Raw genomic sequence first — 24,539 nt, 5'->3', positions numbered from 1 at the left:
CAATAAATTATAGCCTTGAACTTTTGATCTTGGAGAAATTCAACATAAGCTTAGAAATGGTTTTACATCAAACAAAAAATGTGTTGGCAATATGAATTTAATTTCAAATTAAGGGTACTTTAATAACTTTTGGGTGTAATCTGACTTTTATAGGGCATGACTGGAAAATATCTTTTAAAATTAATAGGCGCTATTATGCTAGTCTCTAAAATTAAGGAAATTTTAAGTGTATGCTTTAATTTTAAATTTCTTATTCACATTCGTTCCTAGACAGTTTTAGGATTAGATTAAATACTTTAAAAGGATTAATATGCATAATTGGAGAGTTTCAATTTCAGATACTATTTTAGCATAATAATGTATTTATAAATCTCAAATTATTTAAATTCTATGTTGAAAAATGAAATGGTGTATTAAACGTTGTTCACAATTTCACATGCTACCTACTATTTACACTCGTGTTTCATATTTACAAAATCGATAATGTTTAGCAAGTTAATACTTCTTACAAATATTTATCGAAATATTAAGAGTGTGCTCATCTCAATGTCTCGGGTTTGAATCCTGTTATGTGCTAACAATTCTTTTGTTGGACCAATCCATATAGAGTTTGCTTACAAATTTTTATCGAAATATTAAATATTGATAAAATATTACACAATTTTTTTTCAAAACAAACACGTGAAATTATGTAATTGTAAAATTTTAAATAGATTCCTTAAAAATTGGCACATGCCTGTGGCATGCATGGTACACACTAGTATTAATAATTTTAGCGAAAGGATTAATGAGGCCCTACATTTTTATTGACAAAATTGGTGATTTATGCTGATGATAAATGTGTTTACAATGCATGCATTAAGAACTTTCCTCAACTCTTTCATTACATATACACTATATATTCAGACTCTTTAGCTCTAAATTATTGATATATTTGAACTTCTCTCTTCCTTGTTAACATGAAGATGAGCACTACCTCTCCATTTTTCTTCCTTTTAATCATTGCCATTTTGTTCTTATCTCTAACAGCTTTTGGGGCTAATACTCTTCACCCGGACGAAAGTATGATATGTATTTATACAATAGCTTCCAAATAATAAACAAATTTATTTGATTTTTCTTTTCCAGTCTTTTTATCTAAAGTTTCTTGTTAGTTTAAGGTCATATTTAGATAAACAACTTATTTACACCTTATAGCATAAGTGTTTATTTATATAAGTGCTTATTTATAAGCTTACATAAATTATTTCTATAGCAAATGATATTTGTATATGCTATAAGCTGTTTTTTTTATATATTTCGAAAAACTTGTGAAATCAAGTTGAAAAAAGCAAATAAAAATGTCTTAGGCTCTTTTCATAAATTTTCACCCGAACAGTATCTCAAAACTTACGTTAATAGATAACTTCAGATAGGCTAATCCGAACAGGTCCTAAATATCATGTATGTTTTGCTCATAATTTCTGTAGATATTTGATGATATGTCTTTGTAGTTTAGAGGATTTTTCAGTACTTAGCTGATAGCTTTTGAATTTATATATTTAGAAAAAGCTCTTGAAGATATAGCTATATCACTTGGTAAGAAGGATTGGAACTTCAACATAGATCCATGCAGCAACAAACCTAACTGGCTTACATCTCCCATATCCAAAGGAGTAGAAAATAATGTCACCTGTGACTGCTCTATTCCTGGTGACAAATTCTGCCATGTTATTTCAATGTAAGTCTCTTTTTAGTGGAACTGACCCTTTTCTATCTCCACTTCAAATTAATTTAATTTGAATTTTTGTTTCTTCATTTACGGTTGTACTGAAATATTAAGGTAGGAATGACATTGTACATGTGTATATACACTAAGTTAGATCGGTTTACACCATATAGAAAACTTAACCGGTATACTTATACTTATACCCTTCCATTCAATAGAAATTTATCATTATTATACATCTATAAAATTGCTATCCCTAATGTTCAAACTAAGATTTAGAAATAAAATCAATATTGTCAAAGACATGTATTTTTATTAAAATCATGTTGACAAATTGTAAAATCAATTTTAAAACCCTCTACACTAGAAGAGCTTGTTGCAGTTTATTTCTCTAAAATCTACCGGCTAAGAAATATATTAGACTTCACTACTTTATTTTGCTCATTGTTTATGTTTTACTTTTTTTTATGGTAAAATGTATGTTTAGAACTTTGAAAGGGCAAAATCTTCCCGGTACTCTCCCGCCAGGACTGACCAGGTTGCGTTACCTTCAAGTCATGTATGTAATTCCCAAACTTTCCCTCACATTCAAATTAACAATATTATTGAACTTTTTTTATATCTTCAATCACATGTATCTATAAATTATTTTGCGTGACACTTTTTCTCTTCCTCTATTACAGTGACCTCTCTCGCAATTACTTGAATGGTACAATTCCTAAAGAATGGGGCTCCATGATGAATATCAGTAAAATGTATGATTTGTCTGTTCTGATATTCACTCATTGATTGTTTGATATATTATACAATGTTGATCTTGACATATGGGTCTTATTTTTACATTCTTTGTAAGATTTTGTAACTCAATAAGCTAATGATGACATGTTTCTTAATTATCTCAGTGCTCTTCTCGGAAACCGATTAACGGGTTCAATACCAGCTGAGATTTCAAACATATCTACTCTCCAAACTTTGTGAGTTTCTCATTACCCACCTTATCATGGAAAATAAGCCATTTATAAGTACGCAAACATGTATGTGTTCAATTTAGATAGTTTAAGTAGAACTTAACTTTAACTTGAAATGGATAGGGAATTACATAACAATCAATTGTCTGGAAAGCTTCCTCCTGAGCTTGGGCATCTAACCCAAATTCAAACACTGTAAGCACTTTATTTATTTCCCCTTAATTGATGTTCCCCCTGAAATATCAAAGCTCATTGTTTAAAATCCACTTTGATTTACATTGCTTACAATCATAACATACTGTTTTGTTTTACAATTATATATAGGCAACTTTCCTCTAACAATTTTACCGGAGAGCTACCTATGACATTCGTCAAGCTCACTGCATTACAAGAATTGTAAGATTCAAATTTTTATAGCGGTGTTTATTGATTACAAGTTATTTCTTTATGATACTTCAAATTATCATATGCTCTCCCAATGCAGCCGAATTGAGGACAATCAATTCTCTGGAAAGATACCTGATTATATTCAGAACTGGACAAATATTAATGCGCTGTATGCATATTCTTTTTTATTTTAATTTTTTCCTCAACTTTAGTTGTTTTTGTATTGCTTGACTTTTAAAAAGAATTATCAACGGTTACTTTACTTTTGACAGAATGATTCAAGGAAGTGGATTAAGTGGGCCTATTCCTTCTGGAATTTCACTTTTGAGAAACTTAACTGACTTGTATGTATATGATATTTCACATTCTATATACTATATACTGATAAAGTAAGGATTGAAATTTAACTTTTATTTTAATTATGTTTACTTAGCTTTGATTAAATGTGATATTCAGGAGAATTTGTGATTTGGATGGATATGAAGATGCACCTTTGCCACAACTTAATAGTATGACAAATTTAAATACTCTGTAAGTTGTTTCCTCTGCCTCTTTCAAAAATAGAACATAAAAAAAGCTGCAAGAGAGGCACTCATACTATATCGTTGTCTATCTTATTGTTTCACAGGGTTCTAAGGAACTGCAACATCAGTGGAGAACTGCCTGGTTATCTTGGGACTATGACATTATTAAAACACTTGTAATTGCTTACTTGCTGCATTTTGTTTTACTATAGCTAACCATTATAATTTCTTTTGTTAAGTTTAGCTTATTAAGTAAACTTTGGTATATTTTTGCAATTATTGTTTTATAGATATAATATTTAGAATAATGCTAGCAACACACTCTCACACACATTTTTTAACACACTTTCTTTTATTGGTTTAAAATTTACATGGGTCCTACCTAATTTATGTTGGACCCATATGAGTTTTAACCAATAAAAAAAGTGTGCTAAAGAGTATGTTGCTCGCTCTTTAACTCATTCTCTATATGATGTATGATATCTCTTTCAGGGACCTCAGCTTTAACAAGTTAAGTGGAATAATTCCAGATTCCTATGCTAACATGAAGAGTTCGAATTACATGTATGAATTTCATCATAGTTTCTTAGCACAACTCTTTCGGGGGTATATTTTTAGTCACATATTTGTTGGTTTCTTTACACCTACAACTCTATTTTCAACTTTTAAACTGAAGTAGTAGGGTAGCTAAATATTCTACTTAGATTCATGAAATTGAACTCAACCTAAATACTTGAATAAAAATGTCAACCATATGGAGCTCAAAAAGTGCAGACCAAGTTTCCATTGTTAAATGTAAAAGATGAGTCATGTTGGAATTTAATTAATTATATGGTTGCAATATGTTAAGTGCCAGCAATAATTTTGCTAATTAAATGCCAAATGTTATTGCACCATTCTATAGCTATTTTTCTGGTATCAAAAGGATCACACACCCTTTCTATTTTAAAAGGCAAAAATCCAAGAGAAAGAAGGTGACCATATATGAAGTGTGATGATGAGAGTCAGTGTCTAAGAATTAAAACACATTTCTTTACAGAAGGGTCCTTCAACTAGATCAATTCAACCCTTCATATAGAAAAATAGATAAATGGATGTGATTATAGATGACTGCTTGTATCCTTTAATGTTCGGTCTAGCTCAATAAATATTAAGCTTTGTATATTAATATCTTGATAATCTTTTATGGTAGATTTTTAACTGGAAATCTTCTCACTGGCCCCGTGCGTCGTTGGAGACATTATGTTGACACGTGAGTTATCTTTCTAATACTACTTGTATGATTCCTTCGATTGAACAATGTTCCTCATTTATGAGGCAGAAAATACTGAACATATCATCTGTTTTTTTGGGTACTTTCAAAGTAGACTTTTCTTTTGCTTTTTGCTTGCTTTCATGCATTTTCCCCTTCTTTTTATTCAATAATTATTGTTTTAGCCTTATAGTTTTTATTTGGTTCACATAAGTGCATGACCACCAAGCACCAACTATGCTGCAATGATTATTTATATATCACCAAATTAAAGCTTCTAAATAATGTTATGCAAATAATATCTAATCTAAAGCATTAAAGCTTTTTTTCAGAAGTACTACAATTTAAAGCTTTATTGTTGTTCTTCTGATAAACTCCTGTGTGTTAAGTCAATGATCATGAGTTTAGTTTTCCTCACTGTATAAGTTCATAAACCCTTCATCCCACTTCTCTCGGACATGTATGATCTATCTTCCTAAAGCTTCATGGTTGTCTTGCTCTGATTTAATGTTCAGGCTGATTGAGAATAACCTTTGTTTCATTTCTTTGATTGACTTAATATTATATCTTCAATATGTCATTCTCAAGTTTCAATTCAGAGATAAAAATCATTCTTCACATTTGTATTCTGTTGTCATTTTTAACGGAATGGTTTTCTCTTCCCTTCAATTGAAAATAAAGTATTCTTTAATGGAACAATTGATGAGGAGGTTATTTTTCACCTACTTCTCGGGAAGGAAATCGTTTTGATACTTTTATGTTCTTGGAGTAGTATTATGCAGTTGTTTAAAATATTAAAAACATTTATGTTGAAGGTTTCTTTGTAGTCACCAAATGTTTCTAGTCTCTAATGGTTGTATTATTATCATATTTTGATTCTAATTTTATGACTTGTATGTAGAGATCTCTCATACAATAATTTCAGCATCAGCCAAGTGAGTCAAAGATGTCAAGATGACAATGTGTAAGAATCCTTGCATTTGCGTGCTTTTGTTTGCGAGCCTTAGAACCTTCCTGAGACACTATCTTCTTTAATATATCTCAGGAACTTGTTTTCTACCTCATGGGCACACAATGACATGTAAGTTTGGTATTATAAGTTCTAAAACATGCGCGTGGTGCCCGCACACACACATATATAACCTTTCCATTTCCCTCTTACTATGTGATGAATCTTATTTTACTAATCATGCTAACTTATTTTGTTGCTTCCATATCTCAGAGAAACAGTTTCGTGTTTGAGATTTGAATGTCCCAAACGTGAGTTTTTTTCTTCACGGTGACTTTCCTATAGACAGCTAAAGATCTCCCTATGTTTGTATTTCTTTTTTTAATAAAAGACAGCCATGGTTATTTTTTAGTTTGGACACACTACAATCAAGTTGTTTGTATGGAAAATATCAGCAACAATAATTCAAGGGACATAAAAATAAAATATGAGTATATTAAAATTTATGATTCCCTCCTTTAATCTTTGTTTGCATTGGGAAATAACGTGATAGCTAAAAAGAAAGACAATGAGTATATTAAAATAAATTTCAAGGGGCATATTTTTCTTCATTTGATTTTCTTAGTTTCCTTAATATTTTGTTGCTTACATGATCTCTTCAATCCAGCCTCATACTCCCTTTATATAAATTGTGGCGGAAAGCATGCAACAATCAACAAAACAAGTTATGACGAAGATTCGGACTTATCTAGCCCAGCTAGATTCCATGTCAGTTCAAATGGAAATTGGGCATTTAGCACCACTGGTGAATTCTTAGATAGTCCTGAGGAAAATTATTCCCCTAAAAATATAGCTAAACTTACTATGGTGGATGCTGAATTGTACATGAATGCACGTGTTTCTCCTATTTCTTTGACTTATTATGGGTTTTGCCTGGCAAATGGAAACTACACAGTAAATCTACATTTTGCTGAAATAATGTTCACAGAAGATCAAACTTATGGTAGTCTTGGAAGGCGTGTATTTGATATCTACCTTCAGGTACATGGTTTAACAGTTAAAATACTTATAAATTGTAATCATTATGAAACACTAAGAAGGCTGTGATTGAAATGTTGCAGGGGAAGGCCGTGCAAAAGGACTTCAATATTGCCAAAGAAGCAGGAGGAGTTGGTAAGAAAATCATAAAACAGTTCAAAGATGTTGTTGTTTCTAGTAATACTTTGGAGATCCGTTTATATTGGGCTGGAAAAGGGACACAGTTTGTCCCAAATAAATCAGTATATGGTCCTCTTATATCGGCTATCTCAGTGGAATCTGGTGGGTTATACTATGTACCTTCCTAATCTTATGTTATGATCTCTATGTTATAATTTAATAGTTAAAATGTGTTGTAAAATAAACAAACAGACTCTCCACCTGGAACTGGAAGCATATCTGCAGGAGCTGTGGCTGGAATTGTGGTTGCAGCAACAATTGTTATCATTCTTGTATTTGGTATACTTTGGTGGAAAGGATGTTTTGTAAAGAAAAACTCATTGGCAAGAGGTGACGATTACAAATGAATTTCTTTTGTTGCCATCATCATCTAACATTTTACTAACACATGACTAGTTCAAGTGATAAAAAAACTTGCACATGTTGAGTAACTGAGTAAAGTTTCGACACGTATTTTTATCAGTATATCATGTTATGGAACTTGAGACTAGTTTTATCTTGATAAAAGGGAAGTTGCAAGCTTTCAAGAAATGGATTGTCAATGCAGAATGTCCATATGTAATTTTCTTAGTGCAAGAGATATTTGATCTTTCTTTTACTTCAATTAACAGAGCTGAAGAGTTTAGACCTACCAACAGGTTTATTTACCTTAAGGCAAATCAAAGCAGCAACAAACAACTTTGATGATTCCAATAAGATTGGAGCAGGAGGATTTGGTCCTGTCTACAAGGTATTTTGCATAATATAACAAATCATCTTTAGTGTCATGCTTTTATTATGATTGTACATGTATATTTTCATATAAAAAAAATATTCAACGTCTAACAACATAGCATTCCTCAAAATCCAGGGATGTTTATCCAACGGGACATTGATTGCAGTCAAGCAACTTTCTTCTAAATCAAGGCAGGGGAATCGTGAGTTTTTAAATGAGATAGGCATGATTTCTGCCTTGCAACACCCTTATCTTGTTAAACTATATGGTTGTTGTGTGGAGGGAGATCAGTTGTTGTTGATATATGAATACTTGGAAAACAATAGCCTTGCTCGTGCTTTATTTGGTAATTTCACTATGGCCGGTCTCTGTCAGTTTTTATTTGTATGATATTCCACATTTTCTGATATAACACGTGACTATATGGTCTCGTTATGTCATATTTATTAAATTTACAAATATAGGTCCAGAGAAAGAACAAATAAAATTAGATTGGTCTATACGGCAGAAGATTTGTGTTGGTATTGCTAGAGGTTTGACATACCTACATGAAGAGTCAAGACTGAAGGTTGTTCACAGGGACATCAAGGCCACTAATGTGTTGCTTGACAAGGATCTCGACCCTAAGATATCTGATTTTGGTTTGGCCAAACTTGATGAGGAGGATAATACTCACATTAGCACTAGAATTGCTGGGACATAGTGAGTAACTATAATTCTTGCATTTTCTGACTTTATTAAAAAGTACTCCAAAAAGTTATCATATTTAATTCAATTGATAATTTTTATAATATAGTAGTTTGACATCATGTTGTATACTGATATTAAGTTGTTGAAATGATATGTTTCAATTATGCAGTGGATATATGGCTCCTGAATATGCATTGCATGGTTATTTGACGGACAAAGCTGATGTTTATAGTTTTGGAGTTGTTGCCTTGGAAATCGTTAGTGGAAGGAGCAACACCCTTTATCGGACAAAGGAGGAAGCATTCTATCTTCTTGATTGGGTAAGCTTATGATGTTCACCCTTAGTTATGTAAATTTTTATTATCCCTAGTAATATTAATATCTACTTACACTTTGTTTTGTGTCTTATATATATATATATATATATATATATATATATATATATATATATATATATATATATATATATATATATATATATATATATATATGTTTTTCATTCCTAATATAATAATTATTAAACTCTAAAAGCGAATAAAATCATGTACTCCCTGTTCTTATCCCTTTCCTTGGCCTGACCAACAAGAAGACAATAACCTTACAAATATTGTAACGAATAAGATACAAAATACTAATTTTGAAAAGAGAAATTTCTTTGTTGAATATTACTTTTCACAAGAAGGAAAATGAAGTCATTACTTTTGATGAGTAATTGACTAATTGTACAAAACATTTCATAGTTACTGTCAATTTCTAAAATCATGAAGCATTCAAGTGACTTACACGTTAAGTGACATCATTTTTGGGTTTAGTTATTTTACATAAATATGATCAATTTTGAACTTTGAAGAGTTTTCAGAATTTGAATTACCTAATGTAAAGAATTGTTATTTTTGACACAAACGTTAACAAAGTAAAGAATTTGAATTATTGTTAGTAAAAATATCTTTTCTTTCTTGTAAATGACTTGGGTTTCAGAAAACTATTCTATTCTTTGCTTCAACAGGCACATATGTTGAAAGAGAGAGGCGACCTAATGGAGCTAGTAGACAGAAGATTAGGTTCAGATTTCAACAAAAAGGAAGCTATGGTGATGATCAATGTGGCTCTCCTATGCACGAATGTCACTTCAAACCTTAGGCCCTCCATGTCGTCGGTGGTAAGTATGCTTGAAGGAAGGATTGTGGTTCCAGAGTTTGTTTCAGATTCAAGTGAAGTAATGGATGAAAAGAAGATGGAAGCAATGAGGCAGTATTACTATCATACGGAAGAAAATAAGATAAGCAAGTCACCATCACAAATTCAGAGTTTATTAAATGATGGGTCATGGACTGCTACATCTTCGACAGGTGAAGACCTTTATTCTGTCCACCCTGATTCTTCCTATTGGGAGAAAAGAAATTAAGACTGTTTGTATATAAGCAAGTAATTGCAATTGCTACCTTGATCTCCAACCACTGTGTCTTGTGATGAAACTGTGATCCATATCTTCAAAACTGAGTACTACTTCCGGCCATATTTATAAGCTGTTTGAAATTTTTTACATATATTAAAAGTGGTAATGTAATTCATTAACATTTATATTGTGTGTAAACTTATTTCTAAATTTCTATTTGTCTACAAATATGTTTAATATTGATTTTTGGGTTTGAATACTGTGTACCTAAAACCTGCGACCTTTCATCTACTTCATACTGGGGTTCTAGAGTTTTAGGTCCCTAGAACCTTCAATTGGAAAACACACGTCTCAGTAGGTCAAATGTTGAGAGATCATTTGGTCCTTCTTGCTCCGAGGAATGTTTTGGGCCTTTGGACCTTTGAAATGGGGTCGTCGGCCTAGATGGGAATAATAGCCCTGTTGAGCCAGGTCAACGTTGCCGGAGCATGACTTACAGTCAAGGTTGTTTCTCAACATGCGTGTCAAACTTCACCTCGTGGACAATTGGTGAGTATATATTTTTTCAAACCGCCCTTAGCCTTTCTTAGCTTTTTCATATTCTTTTCTTTCGATATGTTAGAATGTGATGAAACTTATGGGTTATGTCGCCTTGCCTTCTTGCCACTCAATACATAAGGTTTATAGCGTGATGGCATGTGAATAGGTTTGGTATGATTGTTTCCTAGAAATATATTAGTCATTATGACTTAAGTGACGTAATCCTTGTTGACATGATACCAATTTAGTAGTAGATGCACAGGCTCAGGGATCTTCGATTCTTGCTTGTTAGATTTTTTTCCTTTCTTCTTATCTTCCTCGTCTAAAGTGTATACTGTATAATCAAAAAGAAAGGAAAAACACGTAATAGAATAGTAGATAACATAATAAGAGAACAAAATGAAATAAGTTCCCTCGTACTGGGGATGATTGTTACCCATATCCCTCTTCCCTCTATAAATGGTTTACTAGGGGGAAGGTTTTGATCTGGGGTGATCCGTGATGTAACAGATTTCTTGCTTGAGATTCAGTACAACTCCTTTCAATCTAATCTCTTTTATACAATCCCCTAAGACCATTGAGGTCATTACTAAATTCCTTTAAAACTTTAAATTTGGATATATCATTGTCTAGCCTCATACTAATAATTCTCAAAGGACCATATGTAAAATTGGGGTAACATTGATGAGGTCGTTTGTGAGTCATTGTTTCCCCGCTATTAGAGACAGGCACATTTTCACAAAATGAAAGTGGGCCTATTATTTGGTGAATTGGGCCTTTATGACACAAAAAGATAGCATGTTCGTAGAATTAAAGAGTTTGTTTGTAGTTTTGATAAGATAACAAAGAAAAAGATTAATATATAGACACACAGTTTTTGCTGACGCCTTTCATTTGAAAGAAGACTCTTGAAATTTTGGGTGTGTTCCGTGATCCTTTCAGAGTGTGAGGTTTCTAATTATTCTTGTTGATTGATTACTTTCTTTATACAAGAAACATGGATAATGATCATAGGTATAAATATAAGTATAGGGCCAACAAAAAGATCAAAAGCCCAATTATTGATCTTGGAATTTCCATCTTCATTGTAGCCCGCCCCTAGTCGCCTAAATTACAGTATTTGACTTGTCTTCATTGCAGCCTCCAACATTTTCATTGTGCTAGGTTTGAATGGTGGATTTAATATCACATTGTTTAATGATATGACATGTGTAGTATTTATAAATGGTGACAATTATCACCTTACAAGTCAATTTTATAGGGTTGAGTTAGACCCAATTCACATTCTAAGATGGTATCAAAGTCTATCATATATCACTTGTTGGGCTTCCCACATCTTCCATATTTTTGCCTAATTGAGGCATGAACGTGAGAGGGTGTGTTGGAATTTCCACCTTCATTGTGGTCCGCTTTTAGTCGCCTAAATTGCAGCATTTGACTTGCCATCATTCAGTCTTAACATCTTCATTGTATTGGGTTTGAATGGATGAATTTAATCTCACATTACTTAGAGATATGACATGTAATGCATTTATAAATGAGAGAGATCCTCACCTTACAAGCCGATTTTATAGGGATGAGTTAGGCTCAATCGACGCATTCTAAGAATTGGTCAAATTCATCCCTTGTGGAAGGTGGCCTAGGTCAAGGCACTCTTCCAATTGGGAACACTAGTAGACATTTTGTAAATGTTGCGATCCTAACTTAAATGGTGGTTAATTTTGTGTGTGCTTTTGTAGCTGTTTTTCCTATTCCTACACCATCCTTTTCTCCTTTTCGTGCTGTTTATCTGAAGAGGAAAAACGTGTCCTTTAGCCTAACCTGTCCCTTCATATCTAGATACGCTTTGTGCCCTGATCCTTAATGTGGATAGGTACTCACTATTTAAGATGATGCCTAAGGCTTGCAAGAAAGTCTCTCCAGATGTATGTCTTATATGTCAAAAATGATTACTCTAACAAGCTCAAAGTTTATTGCGAACCATGAGTTTATGATTGAGGAGAAACTGCAATCTAAGGTCAAGTTTTTGGAAGGATTTGAAGATGGCCCAAAGTTTTACTAAACCCATTTGTATTTCTTCTAAGAAAGAGTAGAATAATATGAGAGAGGCTTTGAAAAAGGCAAAGAAAAAATATTTGAAATTAGTGAAATATGGGAGTTAGCGAGGAAGAAGCTTAAGGAGACAGAAAGGAAATTTTGGTTCCTTAGTGTAGATAAAGAATGCCTTAAGGAAAAATAAAGAACCCATGGAAGACCAAAACTCATGAAAATTGAGGATGTTATTGTTACAGCTAATACACATGTCGTACTGAAGGACACAACAAACTCATAACTCACAAAGCCTGAGGGACAAACCAGGTTTTGATACCAACTATGTGACATCCTAAAACCTAATTTTTTTATAAAACATAATTTTTTTAGAGTATTAATTTCACATAATAAAACAGAGCATCACATTAACTCAAATAAAGCCGCACATCTCATATATGAGTACTTGTTCAAACATTGAATCAAACATGGAAATTAAAAGTAAAATCTCGACCGTGATGTCACAATATCATAGCCTTATTACAAACCTAAACGTACTAGCTGACTTAATAGTTCAACATTTATAAATAAGAAAGAAAACTAATGAAGTGGTCTTTTACACCATCCTCAATAAAAATACCGCCCTATGACTATTCCTCAGTCTCAACCTGGGGATATCTAGCGCATGATTCATATCATGGAAACATAGAAACATAGGGGTGATAATACATTTTGTAACTTATAAGGTATAATAACAACAAATGATAGCATAAATAACAACATACAACATTACTTAGTCATAAAACATGACACAATCATACAACATTACATAATCATACAATATTATACGGGGTTACACGACATTATGCGGTATATAATGAATGCTTAGGCAATACACTGTATCCTCTACTATATATGCAAGTGGTACCAGTCACTAAACTCATGACTTATTCTGGAAGGACATGCAGGCTAGTGTTAGGAATGAATAAATGGTGTTTTCATGTGTTACATTAACTACCTTTTGAGCTAAAAGTGAATATATCTTGTGATTTTTAAAGATTTTATAGTTAGAATTGAACTTTCGAGGTTCGATGTTAATTGTAGAACGACTTGCATCACTTTGGGTGTTATTTGTGCAGATATTGAAGTTAAGAAGCAAAGACGAAGGAACACGCAAGCGTAGAAGCTCTGAAGAAGAGGAATCACAAAGAATTGGGCTAATGCAAGTGCGAGCCGCGCCAATCATAGGCGAGACGCGCGAGACCTTCTGACTTGGGTTCGCGCCTCGCCAGCCCGTGTCGCGCCGCGGCGATTGTGTTATAAAGAAAAAAGGCTATAAATAAAAGCCCTAATCCTCATAAGGAGGGGACTTTTGGAGAGACTTTTGGTGAGCGAAATTAGGAGAGCATTCTGATTCTGAAGCTGAGAACAACAATTGAAGGTGGATTCTTTACCAATTGAAGACATTCCTTTGATGAAGATGAATCCCTCCATTAAATCTTGTGTGTTCTTCATGTCTATGGAGAGCTAAATTCCTCTTGTTGAGTTTAAGGTAGTAGTTAGCCTATGAATATGCAATACCATTGATTAATTCCTATGAACAATTGTTTGAATTTATTATCAATAAGAAACCGTGTTTTTATCTTAAATCATTGTGGAGTCTTTAATCGAAAGAAAAGATTCTAACTTTTGCCCTAGGTTACTATATTGATTCAGTCCCAATTTGCAGAGATGGAATTGTGATTGAGTTTTCATAATTATCGTTCTTTATTACTATTACCGATATTGATATTTGGAGAGATCGAGTCTCATAACGGTAAAAGTCTATCTAATTTGGTTTGCAGACATGGAATCATATTTAAGGATAAGTGAAGATAGTAATTCAAATGATTGTTCAATTGTGATGTAATTAACAAATTGTATAGGAATAGGTTGATGAACCCTAAAGCTCAACATATCTCTTTAATCGTCAACAAACTTTCATAATTTGCATTTAAATTATTGTTTAGATTTAATAGCATAGTTATAATCACACAACAAATTCAACTACTTTTCTCACTCAAAATAAACAACTATAGAACGGCAGTAATATTAAACCAATCCCTGTGGATACGATATATACCAAAAATATTTACCCACAAATACTTTCAACAAATTGGCGCCGTTGCCGGGGATTGGTGTCAATATTGCACGCATTGCAATAGTTTTATTTTGAGTTTTTGTTACTAATTTCTCGATTTGGTTGTTTCACTCGTTTGCTAGTTTTTGCAGAAGTTCGTGTATGCGCAGAGATTTAATCAAGACAGAGATTTAATTCTGATACTTAATTTTGGATATCTTCCAAAGATAGCTCAGAGATAATCAAGACAGAGATTTAATTCTGATACTTAATTTAGGATATCTTCCAAAGATAGTTCAGAGATAATCAAGACAGAGATTTAATCCTGATACTTAATTTTGGATATCTTCCAAAGATAGCTCAGAGATAATCAAGACAGAGATTTAATTCTGATACTTAATTTTGGATATCTTCCAGAGATAGTTCAGAAATGATCAAGACCAAGATTTAGTCCTGACACTTAATTTTGGATATCCTCCAAAGATAGTTCAGAGATAATCAAGATAGAGATTTAATTGTGACAATTATTTCGAAGATAGTTCAGAGATAATCAAGACGACGATTTAGTTCTGATACTTAGTTTCGAGCATCCTCCATGAATATTTCAAAGGATTTGGATCTAATTCAGTCACTACGAACAGTGCTGACATGATCAATCTCCAATAAACTTCCTCTCAAGGCTTCGATGGCATCTTTAAGCCCATCTCCGACAAAAGTCCCTACGTTAGCTAGGGCAAATTTCTTGGTATTCTAGTGTTCAATCATCTTCCACCTTCAGATACCGACTGGCACACAAACCACTCTACATCTTCAGGTTTAAGATAATTGAACAGGGGCAGCTGTCATACCCCAAAATTTGCCCACACTATTTTTCTATTCAAAATCAGTTCAATGCACAAAACTCATAAGACACATTCTCCTACACAAAGGCTCTGAACTAGGGTTTGATTCTTTCAAAGGAAAATCACTGAATCAATGGCTTCCAAGAATCTCATATGGCTCAACATGTCTCACACTATCCCTATGACAAGTATCAAGGCTCAATTCAAAGGAATAGTCATTCATTTGCTCAGAAAGTCAACAGTCGACTATCTTAACCTAAAAAGTCAACAAAAAGACACTTTTTTCAAAAGGACATAAAATGAGCATGGAAAATAATTTTGATATGAGACCAAAGACACTGGTTAGAGGACTCTCTAAGGTTTCTAAAAAGTCCTAGAACACCTCCATACCTCAAAAATTGAGGGATATATGTCTTGTCAAAGTTGGACTATTTTTGAGAAAAAATGTGAAGAGAAAAGGTTCAAAATTCCAAACATTTCCAAATGGGCCTATGTTTTTTCCATCCAAACTTCATCTTAGGCCCATGCACGTCCCAAGGATATATACTTTTATTTTTTATTGTTTTTATTGATATTTATGGTTTTTATTTATTAAAAATTATAAATTAATCATGAAAATAATAAAAGTAAGAGATATGATTTTTTTTCTCAATTATAAATCAAATTCAATCATTATTTATGTCATATAGCCAATATAATCTCATGGATATGGTGATTGAATCGATTAAGGTCAAAAATAGAAACATTCAATACCAATTATCAATCAAATTTCTCCAAATCCAATTTCATGGTTTAAATGGATATTTGGTTCAGATTATGACCTAAAAGTGATATATTATATATACTTGACAAACCCTGGTGAAGAATGGTTGGAAATTCGCTGCAGAGAAACCCTTGCCATGTTCAAGAAATCCGTGAGATCCAAGCAAGGTGCATACTGAGAATTTGATCGATTCAAGCCATTCTGAGGATCCTGGAAGCTACCTCGGCATTCTCTGAAGGGAATTGGATCGTCATCAACATCCATCACGTCCAGAATCGTTCCCATTAAGACCACGGTTTGAGCAAACTTTTTGAATTCGATTCTCATCGTACACATATTATGAATTGAATTTGATTGTATAAATGTGTTCATAACAATGTTTGTGAGCTTTCTGTGTCATTCAATTTGATTTGTATCGCATGATTAACAATTCACCATTGCTAGGGTTTATAAGCCCCAAATTGGGGAATTTCGGATAAAGGCCAAATCATTCGAGATTAATGGCATTTTCATGTTTAGGGGATAATGTTTAATCGATCTGTTTTTTTATTTGAAGTTTATTGAGTCCGTATCATGAGTTTGAAGACGGCAGGGATTAACCACGACCATAACCGTAGCTAAATGGAAGCTACATCGTGGCAAGAGTTTCAGTCCAAGGTTGAAGATGAAGAGACTGGGCGCGGGACTGCTTCAGTTTGAATTTTCTCGCTTTTGATTTTTATGATATTGATATTGAAGCGTTTTAATTGCATGTGATGACTGCAGCTCGTATGGCAAGAGGCGTGTGACTCCAAGTGGGAAAACGTGAGTTCGATCCTTACTCACGACGTTATTTTTTAACTTGTTATTTTGCTCACAGATCCTATGTAGCAAGCAGCCCCGGTCCATGGTGAACCTACGCCCTCAACCCTCAGATCTCCGTGAAGCATGATCGGACGCCCATAGATCTGCAGGCATACGGTAGACATTCAAGCGCCAGCCACACATAATCAATTTCGCTAAGTTTCTCCAAATTTCTTTTTATTTTTCTTTTTATTTCATATTGTTTTTTTTTATATTGTTTCATTGTTTTATAAAAAACTATATATTTTCTAAAAAAAAAAAAATCTTTATATATAATAATAATGTTTATTTTCACTTTATTTTTTTTAACATATTTATTTATTTATCTATTTTAATTTTATAATTCATATATATTCTATTTTAATTCATAAAAATTCATATTTATTGTATTTAAATTCCAAAAAATACCTGAAATTCTTTTTACACTTAGTTTAATCTTCTTGTCCCGATTTAATTAATTAGGTCGAGAACCAATAATTAATTAATTCGATTTTATTTATACTATTAACCATGGTTAACTTGCACCCTAATCAGGGTTTACGAGAACATTACCCTACACTGAATATTTTTCTATGCTTTTTCAGGGTCGACTTTTCAAGTGCCTTCCGACTGTGCGCCTGATCAAGGCTCAAAGCTAAGTATACTATTTTACTCTTAAAAGTCTACTTTGTTTCCTTTTAAAATCAGGGTTTACCTTGCCTTCATTATTTTGCCCTTGCCCTTTTTTCAGGGTTTTCCTCCGACTGTCAACCATGTCCGATCAAATCCAAATGCAAAGCTAAGTATTACTTATTTAACTTATTATTAGTTTCTTTATCCTTTATCTTATTAAGGGTTGACCCTAATTGTCCCTGAACTAATAATGTACTCACCCCTTTCTGTTTATTCTTCCTTTTCCAATTTTCAGGGTTTGTCAAATTGTCAAAGCTACGAGTATCGGTAACCCTAAATCATAACCCTGATATTTTCTGTCTTTATTATTACTTATGTCAAACCCTATTAAGGGATCCGCTGGTTACAATTTCCCTCCCCCTTTATTGCTTTATATACTGCGTGGTTAGTAAGTTAGGGAGTGCAAATTTAAACTGGATTAGAGTCACTAACTACAAGATAAATAACTGAATTGAACCACATGATTGATGCACACACGCACTCTTTTGGGGTAACCTCTCTGTTGCCTTGTTGCCTGTTGCCTTTGTGTTTTTTGCAGAATAAGCCATGTCCCTCGAATACGAGGATACCTCAGCCATGCTGCCTCGATAAATAAAGGTCATGCGACCCTAAATGATGCTGCCTTCGATACACAAATATGACCTCGACCCTCGGAAGTTGCCTACGGGAAAGGCTGAGGTATCTTCTGGCTGCCTACAAAAAGGCTATGCTGATCCTTCCCTTTAGACTACCTGCCTCTCTATGGCATGGGATAGTTTTAAGGTGAATGATAACTCGACGACCCTTCAACCTCCAAATGAAAGGCTTCCTGCCCTCTTATGGCAAGGATAGACCCTTTCATTCTGAAAGGCTAAAAAGAGACCTATCATCTGAGTTTAAGGTAATTGCCTCTAATTGCCTTGCCATGCTCTATTTTCTATATTCTTTCTCAAAATTCTTCAAAAACTGGCTACGCTCATTTACGAGCTAAAGTCCATTTTTCCTCTTTCATCTACATTTTCTGAAAACGAGCAAGTAAAGCAATTAAGAGCCCATGGAAAACCATGGATGCAAAGGGTGCCTTACACCTTCCCTTTGCATAAATTACCCCCCGAACTTAGATTTCTTTAAAAGGTTTTTTCTGTTTCTTTTAGCCTTTCTGAATTTGTTTGGATAAAATAAAAGTCGGTGGCGACTCATGCTTAACCGCGACATTTCGATCGATAAAAAGTCAGTTCACCGTATTACAGAACTGGCGACTCTGCTGGGGATAAAATTCGATAAAAGAGGGGTTACCTTAAAAGTTTAGGAATCACTTAAATGTTTTCTATTGCTTGCTTTGCTTGTTTTATTTTTCAGGGCTGTTTTGGGAAAATTGAAGGACGAATCCTATTCCCGGATTCAAGTACACCTAAGATTAGGAGTGGCATAGTCATGGCGACCTCTTTCACATATGTGGGAGATGAGTCAATATGAAGTTCACGCTTGAGTTAGGACTCCATAGCATATGCACACCTTTCTCAAATGAGGGAGGTCTATGTATGTGTCTGTGGGTGCGCCGGAGCTCAAGGACCTTTAGTTACCCTTAACCCATCCTGGCCTTTAGGAACGTAGCGGGGGGACTACTCTTGACAAATGTTAAGAACTAGTCGCTACCCGATGCTACAATTCAGATAGGTTCTTTCTCAAAGTATCATTGCATGGTGCGAATGCATCATGTCCGAGGGTGCTTTAGAAGGGCTGACAATTCTGGATAACTTGTAGAACCCGTTGCTGAAATTTCCTTATCCATAGAAATACCCTTGGGAAGGACACCTGATCAGACTCCATGCAAGCCTTAAGCCAAAAATTGTGTGACTTGCGTGACTTGTGTGACCTGTTTGTGTTTGCTACTAACCTTCGTTCTTTGCAGGTTTTGTTAAAAGGGCGTGTCTGCCCTTACTATCCCACATTATGCCTAATGAATTGCATTCGCATAACATTCATGACATCATGACATCATAAGCATAACACGATTTAACTAACCCTTTCAAGGATCTTAGGGATTTAGGGCGCATGATTTCAGGTACTCTTATCAAGGACCGAATTTCAAATCAAGGGGCAAGAGGATTTATTTTCCTCTGGCCACATACCTTCCAATTCAGAGACATTGTACCTATCAAGGGGCAAGAGGATTTATTTTCCTCTGGCCATGTACCTTCAAAATCAGAGGTGTCCGGAATCAGAGGCGATGACCCACTCGATATGGTGAGCTTGATTCTTAAAGAAGGACGCTTAAAGACGAAAGCCAAGGTTCTTCAGACGAAGTCGTGACTGATTAAATTTCTAATGTTGCTAACTAAATTCCTTAAAGATCCTTGAAAACATTTCATTTGCATTCATAACATCGCATAACAGGTTTCCTATGATGGGTTTTTTATCCTTCCTCGCTGTTTATTTCAGCATCATGGATCTCGAACAATCAGTTAAGGATCTCCAAGCTCAAAACACTGAATTCCAAGCCTTAATTCTGAATTTGTCCAAGGGGCAAGAAGAGCTGAAAGCCATGCTGACTAAAAAGAAGAAGAAGAAGGGTAAGAAGACTAAGGTGAAAAAGCTTAGACCAATCTTGCAACTCAGGGATGCTGAAACCTCTGAAGACAGTGACGAAGATGAGCAAGATGATGATGCTAGTATCAAAACTGAGGCAAAAAGTAACCATGATTCTGCCAAACCCTCTGAAGAAGAAGAGGACTACCACCATGAGGATGAACATCCTGATGACAAATATAAGTTGCTGGAGGAACGTATGAAAGCCATAGAAATTCAGAAGGTACCTGGACTGGATTTTGAAGATCTAGGACTCGTCTCTGGAGTTGTTATACCTCTGAAATTCAAGATTCCAACTTTTGCAAAATACGATGGAGTCTCTTGTCCTAAGCTGCACTTGAGGTCCTATGTAAGAAAGATTCAAGCTCATACTGCTGATAAGAAGCTATGGATTCACTTTTTCCAAGAGAGCTTATCTGGAACTCAACTCGAATGGTACTATCAATTGGAAAGTACTAACATCCGTACATGGGAAGATCTGATGGGTGCCTTCTACCAACAATATCGATACAATTCTGATCTTGCACCAACTCGCATGCAACTACAAAGCATGTCTATGGGCTCTAATGAAAGTTTCAAAGAGTACGCTCAGAAATGGAGAGATCTAGCTGGAAGAGTCAAACCTTCTTTGACTGATAGGGAGCTGGTAGATATGTTTATGAATACATTGACTGGCCCTTTCTAAAGTCATTTGCTGGGAAGTTCGTCATCTGGATTCGCTGAGCTTATACTAACTGGGGAACGTGTCGAGAATGGCATCCGAAGTGGTAAGATTCAAGTGGCTACATCCTCAAGTACTACAAAGAATCATTTCAATGGGAGGTCTGATTCCAATGCTGTGTATGGGCAGAAAAGGATAAATCACGATCAATCTATTGGGGCAGTTCTGAGCACCACACCGGCACCTCAACAAGGTCGTCAAAACAAAAAAGATACGCCCAGACGTCAATTCACAAAGATCAACATGTCACTAGGTCAAGCTTTACAACACCTGCTAAAGGCAAATTTGATCACCCTGAGGGATCCTCCTAAGAATCCTAACACCTCTGCTCCTAGTTATAAGCCCAATGCAAGGTGCGCATATCATTCTAATAGTCCTGGACATGACACAGAGAATTGTTGGCCGTTGAAAAACAAGATCCAAGATATGATCGACGCTGGCGAAATTGAGTTCGACATCCCTGCAACTCCTAATGTGATCACTGCTCCCATGCCTAATCACAACAAGATTGCTAATGCTATGGATGGCTAGAAGGATGAAATTTTTAGATCATTAGATTTACTTTCATTTGCAATTTCTATTCTGTTTGTTTAAACATTCGACTTATGATAGACATTATCTGTTTTAATAATTATCATCAGTGCATTGCATATGTTTGTCTTGAATACATTATTTCGTTATCACTCATTTTAAATTGCGTATTTACTTTGCATATGTTTTGTGTTTATTCAACTCCTGCTAAGCTGTAGGCCTTTTAAGGGAGGATGACGAAAATGATACCGCAACCTCATACAGTATGCTTTTGGACGGACTATGTTAGAACAAGATTTGTTCTTATCAATTATCTTAGTTTTGATGATAACAATAATATGAATTTTGCTTAAGATAATATGGTACTCTAATCCAATGCAATTTCCCTTTCAGGAAATATATAAAGAGTACGCATAATTCAGCGCTCAGAAGTTGTGTCTCAAATGGTTCAGCATGCAACATCAGAACATGGTCTGGCAAGACATCAGAAGATGGTCGAAGCAGAATCAGAACATGGGTCTATGGAAGCATCAGAAGAACATGAGATCAGAAGCACTGAAGATCAGAAGATGGTATCACGCTCAGAAGCACTTCAAGATCAGAAGATCAGAAGATGCTATGCACCAAGCTGTTTGACTCTGATGATATTCAAACGTTATATTCACAAACATCAGATCAGAAGGAAGTACACGTGGCAGACTACGCTGACTGACAAAAGGAACGTTAAAGCTACTAAAGGCAACGTCAGTAGACACAGCGTGAACAAGGCTCGAGGTAGTTGACAAAAGCGTATAACATTAAATGCGATGCTGTACGGAACACGCAAAGCATTAAATGCATTCAACGGTCATCTTCTCAACGCCTATAAATATGAAGTTCTGATGAGAAGCAAGGTTAACGATTCTGCACCAAAACAACTTATATCAAACTTGCTGAAACTCTGTTCAAATCAAAACTCAGAATCTTCATCTTCATCAAAGCTCACTACATTGCTTTTGTAATATCTTAGTGAGATTAAGCTTAAACTGTAAGAGAAATATCACAGTTTGTGATTATAGCTTTTAAGAAGCATTTGTAATACTCTTAGAATTACATTAAGTTGTAAGGAACTAGAGTGATCGTGTGATCAGTATACTCTAGGAAGTCTTGGCAGTTGGCTGAGCAGTTTGTAACTAGAGTGATCAGGTTGATCAGAATACTCTAGGGAAGTCTTAGGAGTGAACTAAGCCTAGAGTGATCGTGTTGATCAGTAGACTCTAGAAAAGTCTTAGGAGTGAACTAAGCAGTTGTTCCTGGAGTGATCAAGTTGTGATCAGAATACTCTAGAAGACTTAGTCGTGGACTAAGTGGAAAACCATTGTAATCCGTGCGATTAGTGGATTAAATCCTCAGTTGAGGTAAATCATCTCTGCGGGGGTGGACTGGAGTAGCTTCGTTAACAGCGAACCAGGATAAAAATAATTGTGCACTTTATTTTTATTGTCCAAGTTTTAAAGTCACACTTATTCAATCCCCCCCTTTCTAAGTGTTTTTCTATCCTTCAATTGGTATCAGAGCGCCGGTTCTAAGGTGCAAGCACTTAACCGTGTTTAGAAAAGATTCAGGAAGAGAAAAACGCTTCATTTAAAAGATGGCTGGTGAAACTCCGACAAATCCACCTGCATCTACATCTGGCTCTGCTGAGCAATACAACGGTAACAATGGTTATACAAGACCGCCGGTATTTGAGGGTGAAAACTTTGAATACTGGAAAGATAAACTGGAAAGTTACTTTCTTGGTCTAGATGGTGATCTATGGGATCTTCTGATGGATGGTTACAAACATCCTGTAAATGCCAGAGGCGTAAAGCTAACAAGGCAAGAAATGAATGATGATCAAAAGAAGCATTTCAGGAATCATCATAAATGCAGAACTGTTTTGCTGAATGCTATTTCTCATGTTGAGTATGAGAAAATATCAAACAGGGAAACAGCCTATGATATATATGAGTCCTTGAAAATGACTCATGAAGGAAACGCTCAAGTCAAGGAGACCAAAGCTCTAGCCTTAATCCAGAAGTATGAAGCCTTCAAGATGGAGGATGATGAAGACATTGAAAAGATGTTTTCGAGATTTCAAACTCTGACTGCTGGATTGAGAGTTCTTGACAAAGGATACACCAAGGCTGATCATGTGAAGAAGATCATCAGAAGCTTACCCAGAAGATGGGGTCCTATGGTGACTGCATTCAAGATTGCAAAGAATCTGAATGAAGTTTCTCTGGAAGAGCTGATTAGTGCCTTGAGAAGCCATGAAATTGAGCTGGATGCAAATGAGCCTCAAAAGAAAGGTAAGTCTATTGCATTAAAATCAAATATCAAGAAATGCACTAACGCTTTTCAGGCTAGAGAAGAAGATCCTGAAGAATCAGAATCTGAAGAAGAAGATGAACTGTCCATGATTTCCAGAAGGCTAAATCAACTCTGGAAGACCAAGCAAAGGAAGTTCAGAGGCTTCAGAAGTTCAAAGAAATTTGAACGTGGAGAATCTTCTGATGACAGAAGATTTGACAAGAAGAAGGTCATGTGCTATGAATGCAATGAGCCTGGACACTACAAGAATGAATGTCCTAATCTTCAGAAGGAAAGTCCCAAGAAAAAGTTTCATAAGAAGAAAGTTCTTATGGCAACCTGGGATGAGTCAGAAGATGATTCAGAAGATGAGCAGGCTAACTGTGCGCTGATGGCGACAGAAGATGACGGATCAGAATCTACATCAGAATCAGATTCTGAAGAGGTATTTTCTGAACTTACTAGAGATGAGTTAGTTTCCGGTCTAACTGAACTACTGGAACTCAAGTCTCAGATTAGTCTCAAATACAAAAAGCTGAAAAAGCAATTTGAATTTGAAACAAAGAAGCTTGAGTTGGAAAATTCTGAATTAAAAGAAAAACTTTTAAAATTATCCAATAATGTTGGATCTCCTTCTGATTCAGAAAAATCCACTCCTAGTCTAAACCATATTCTGAAAGAATATGATTTAAGTTTCAGGAAGTTCTTATCTAGAAGTATTGGCAGAAGTCAGCTAGCTTCTATGATATATGCCGTATCCGGAAACAAAAGAGT

General features: G+C 34.8%; 1 protein-coding gene across 2 annotated transcripts; it reads left to right on the top strand.

The window, feature by feature from the left end:
* The first annotated feature begins 850 nt into the window (after positions 1-850).
* LOC131627718 (probable leucine-rich repeat receptor-like serine/threonine-protein kinase At3g14840) lies at positions 851-11,303 on the top strand. Of its 2 annotated transcripts, none has more exons than XM_058898574.1 (24): positions 851-1,062; positions 1,546-1,720; positions 2,196-2,267; positions 2,392-2,463; positions 2,611-2,682; positions 2,800-2,871; positions 3,001-3,072; positions 3,161-3,232; positions 3,336-3,407; positions 3,520-3,594; positions 3,692-3,763; positions 4,080-4,151; positions 4,780-4,839; positions 5,741-5,803; positions 5,885-5,920; positions 6,062-6,099; positions 6,456-6,829; positions 6,910-6,961; positions 7,199-7,336; positions 7,618-7,736; positions 7,857-8,067; positions 8,186-8,423; positions 8,581-8,731; positions 9,418-11,303. In XM_058898574.1, exons 1-24 carry the CDS (start codon positions 960-962, stop codon positions 9,814-9,816), a joined length of 2,880 nt encoding a protein of 959 aa, XP_058754557.1. In that variant the 5' UTR covers positions 851-959; the 3' UTR covers positions 9,817-11,303. The 2 variants fall into 2 exon arrangements, with proteins under 2 accessions (XP_058754557.1, XP_058754556.1); XM_058898573.1 differs by having other exon boundaries at positions 854-1,062; positions 6,910-7,108; positions 9,418-11,089.
* Positions 11,304-24,539: the final 13,236 nt, after the last annotated feature.

Source organism: Vicia villosa, unplaced genomic scaffold (assembly GCF_029867415.1).
Source record: "Vicia villosa cultivar HV-30 ecotype Madison, WI unplaced genomic scaffold, Vvil1.0 ctg.000397F_1_1, whole genome shotgun sequence".
NCBI classification, from domain to species: Eukaryota; Viridiplantae; Streptophyta; class Magnoliopsida; order Fabales; family Fabaceae; genus Vicia; species Vicia villosa.
Note: the sequence above shows the minus strand (reverse complement) of the source record. Positions and strands in the feature narration are given on the sequence as shown.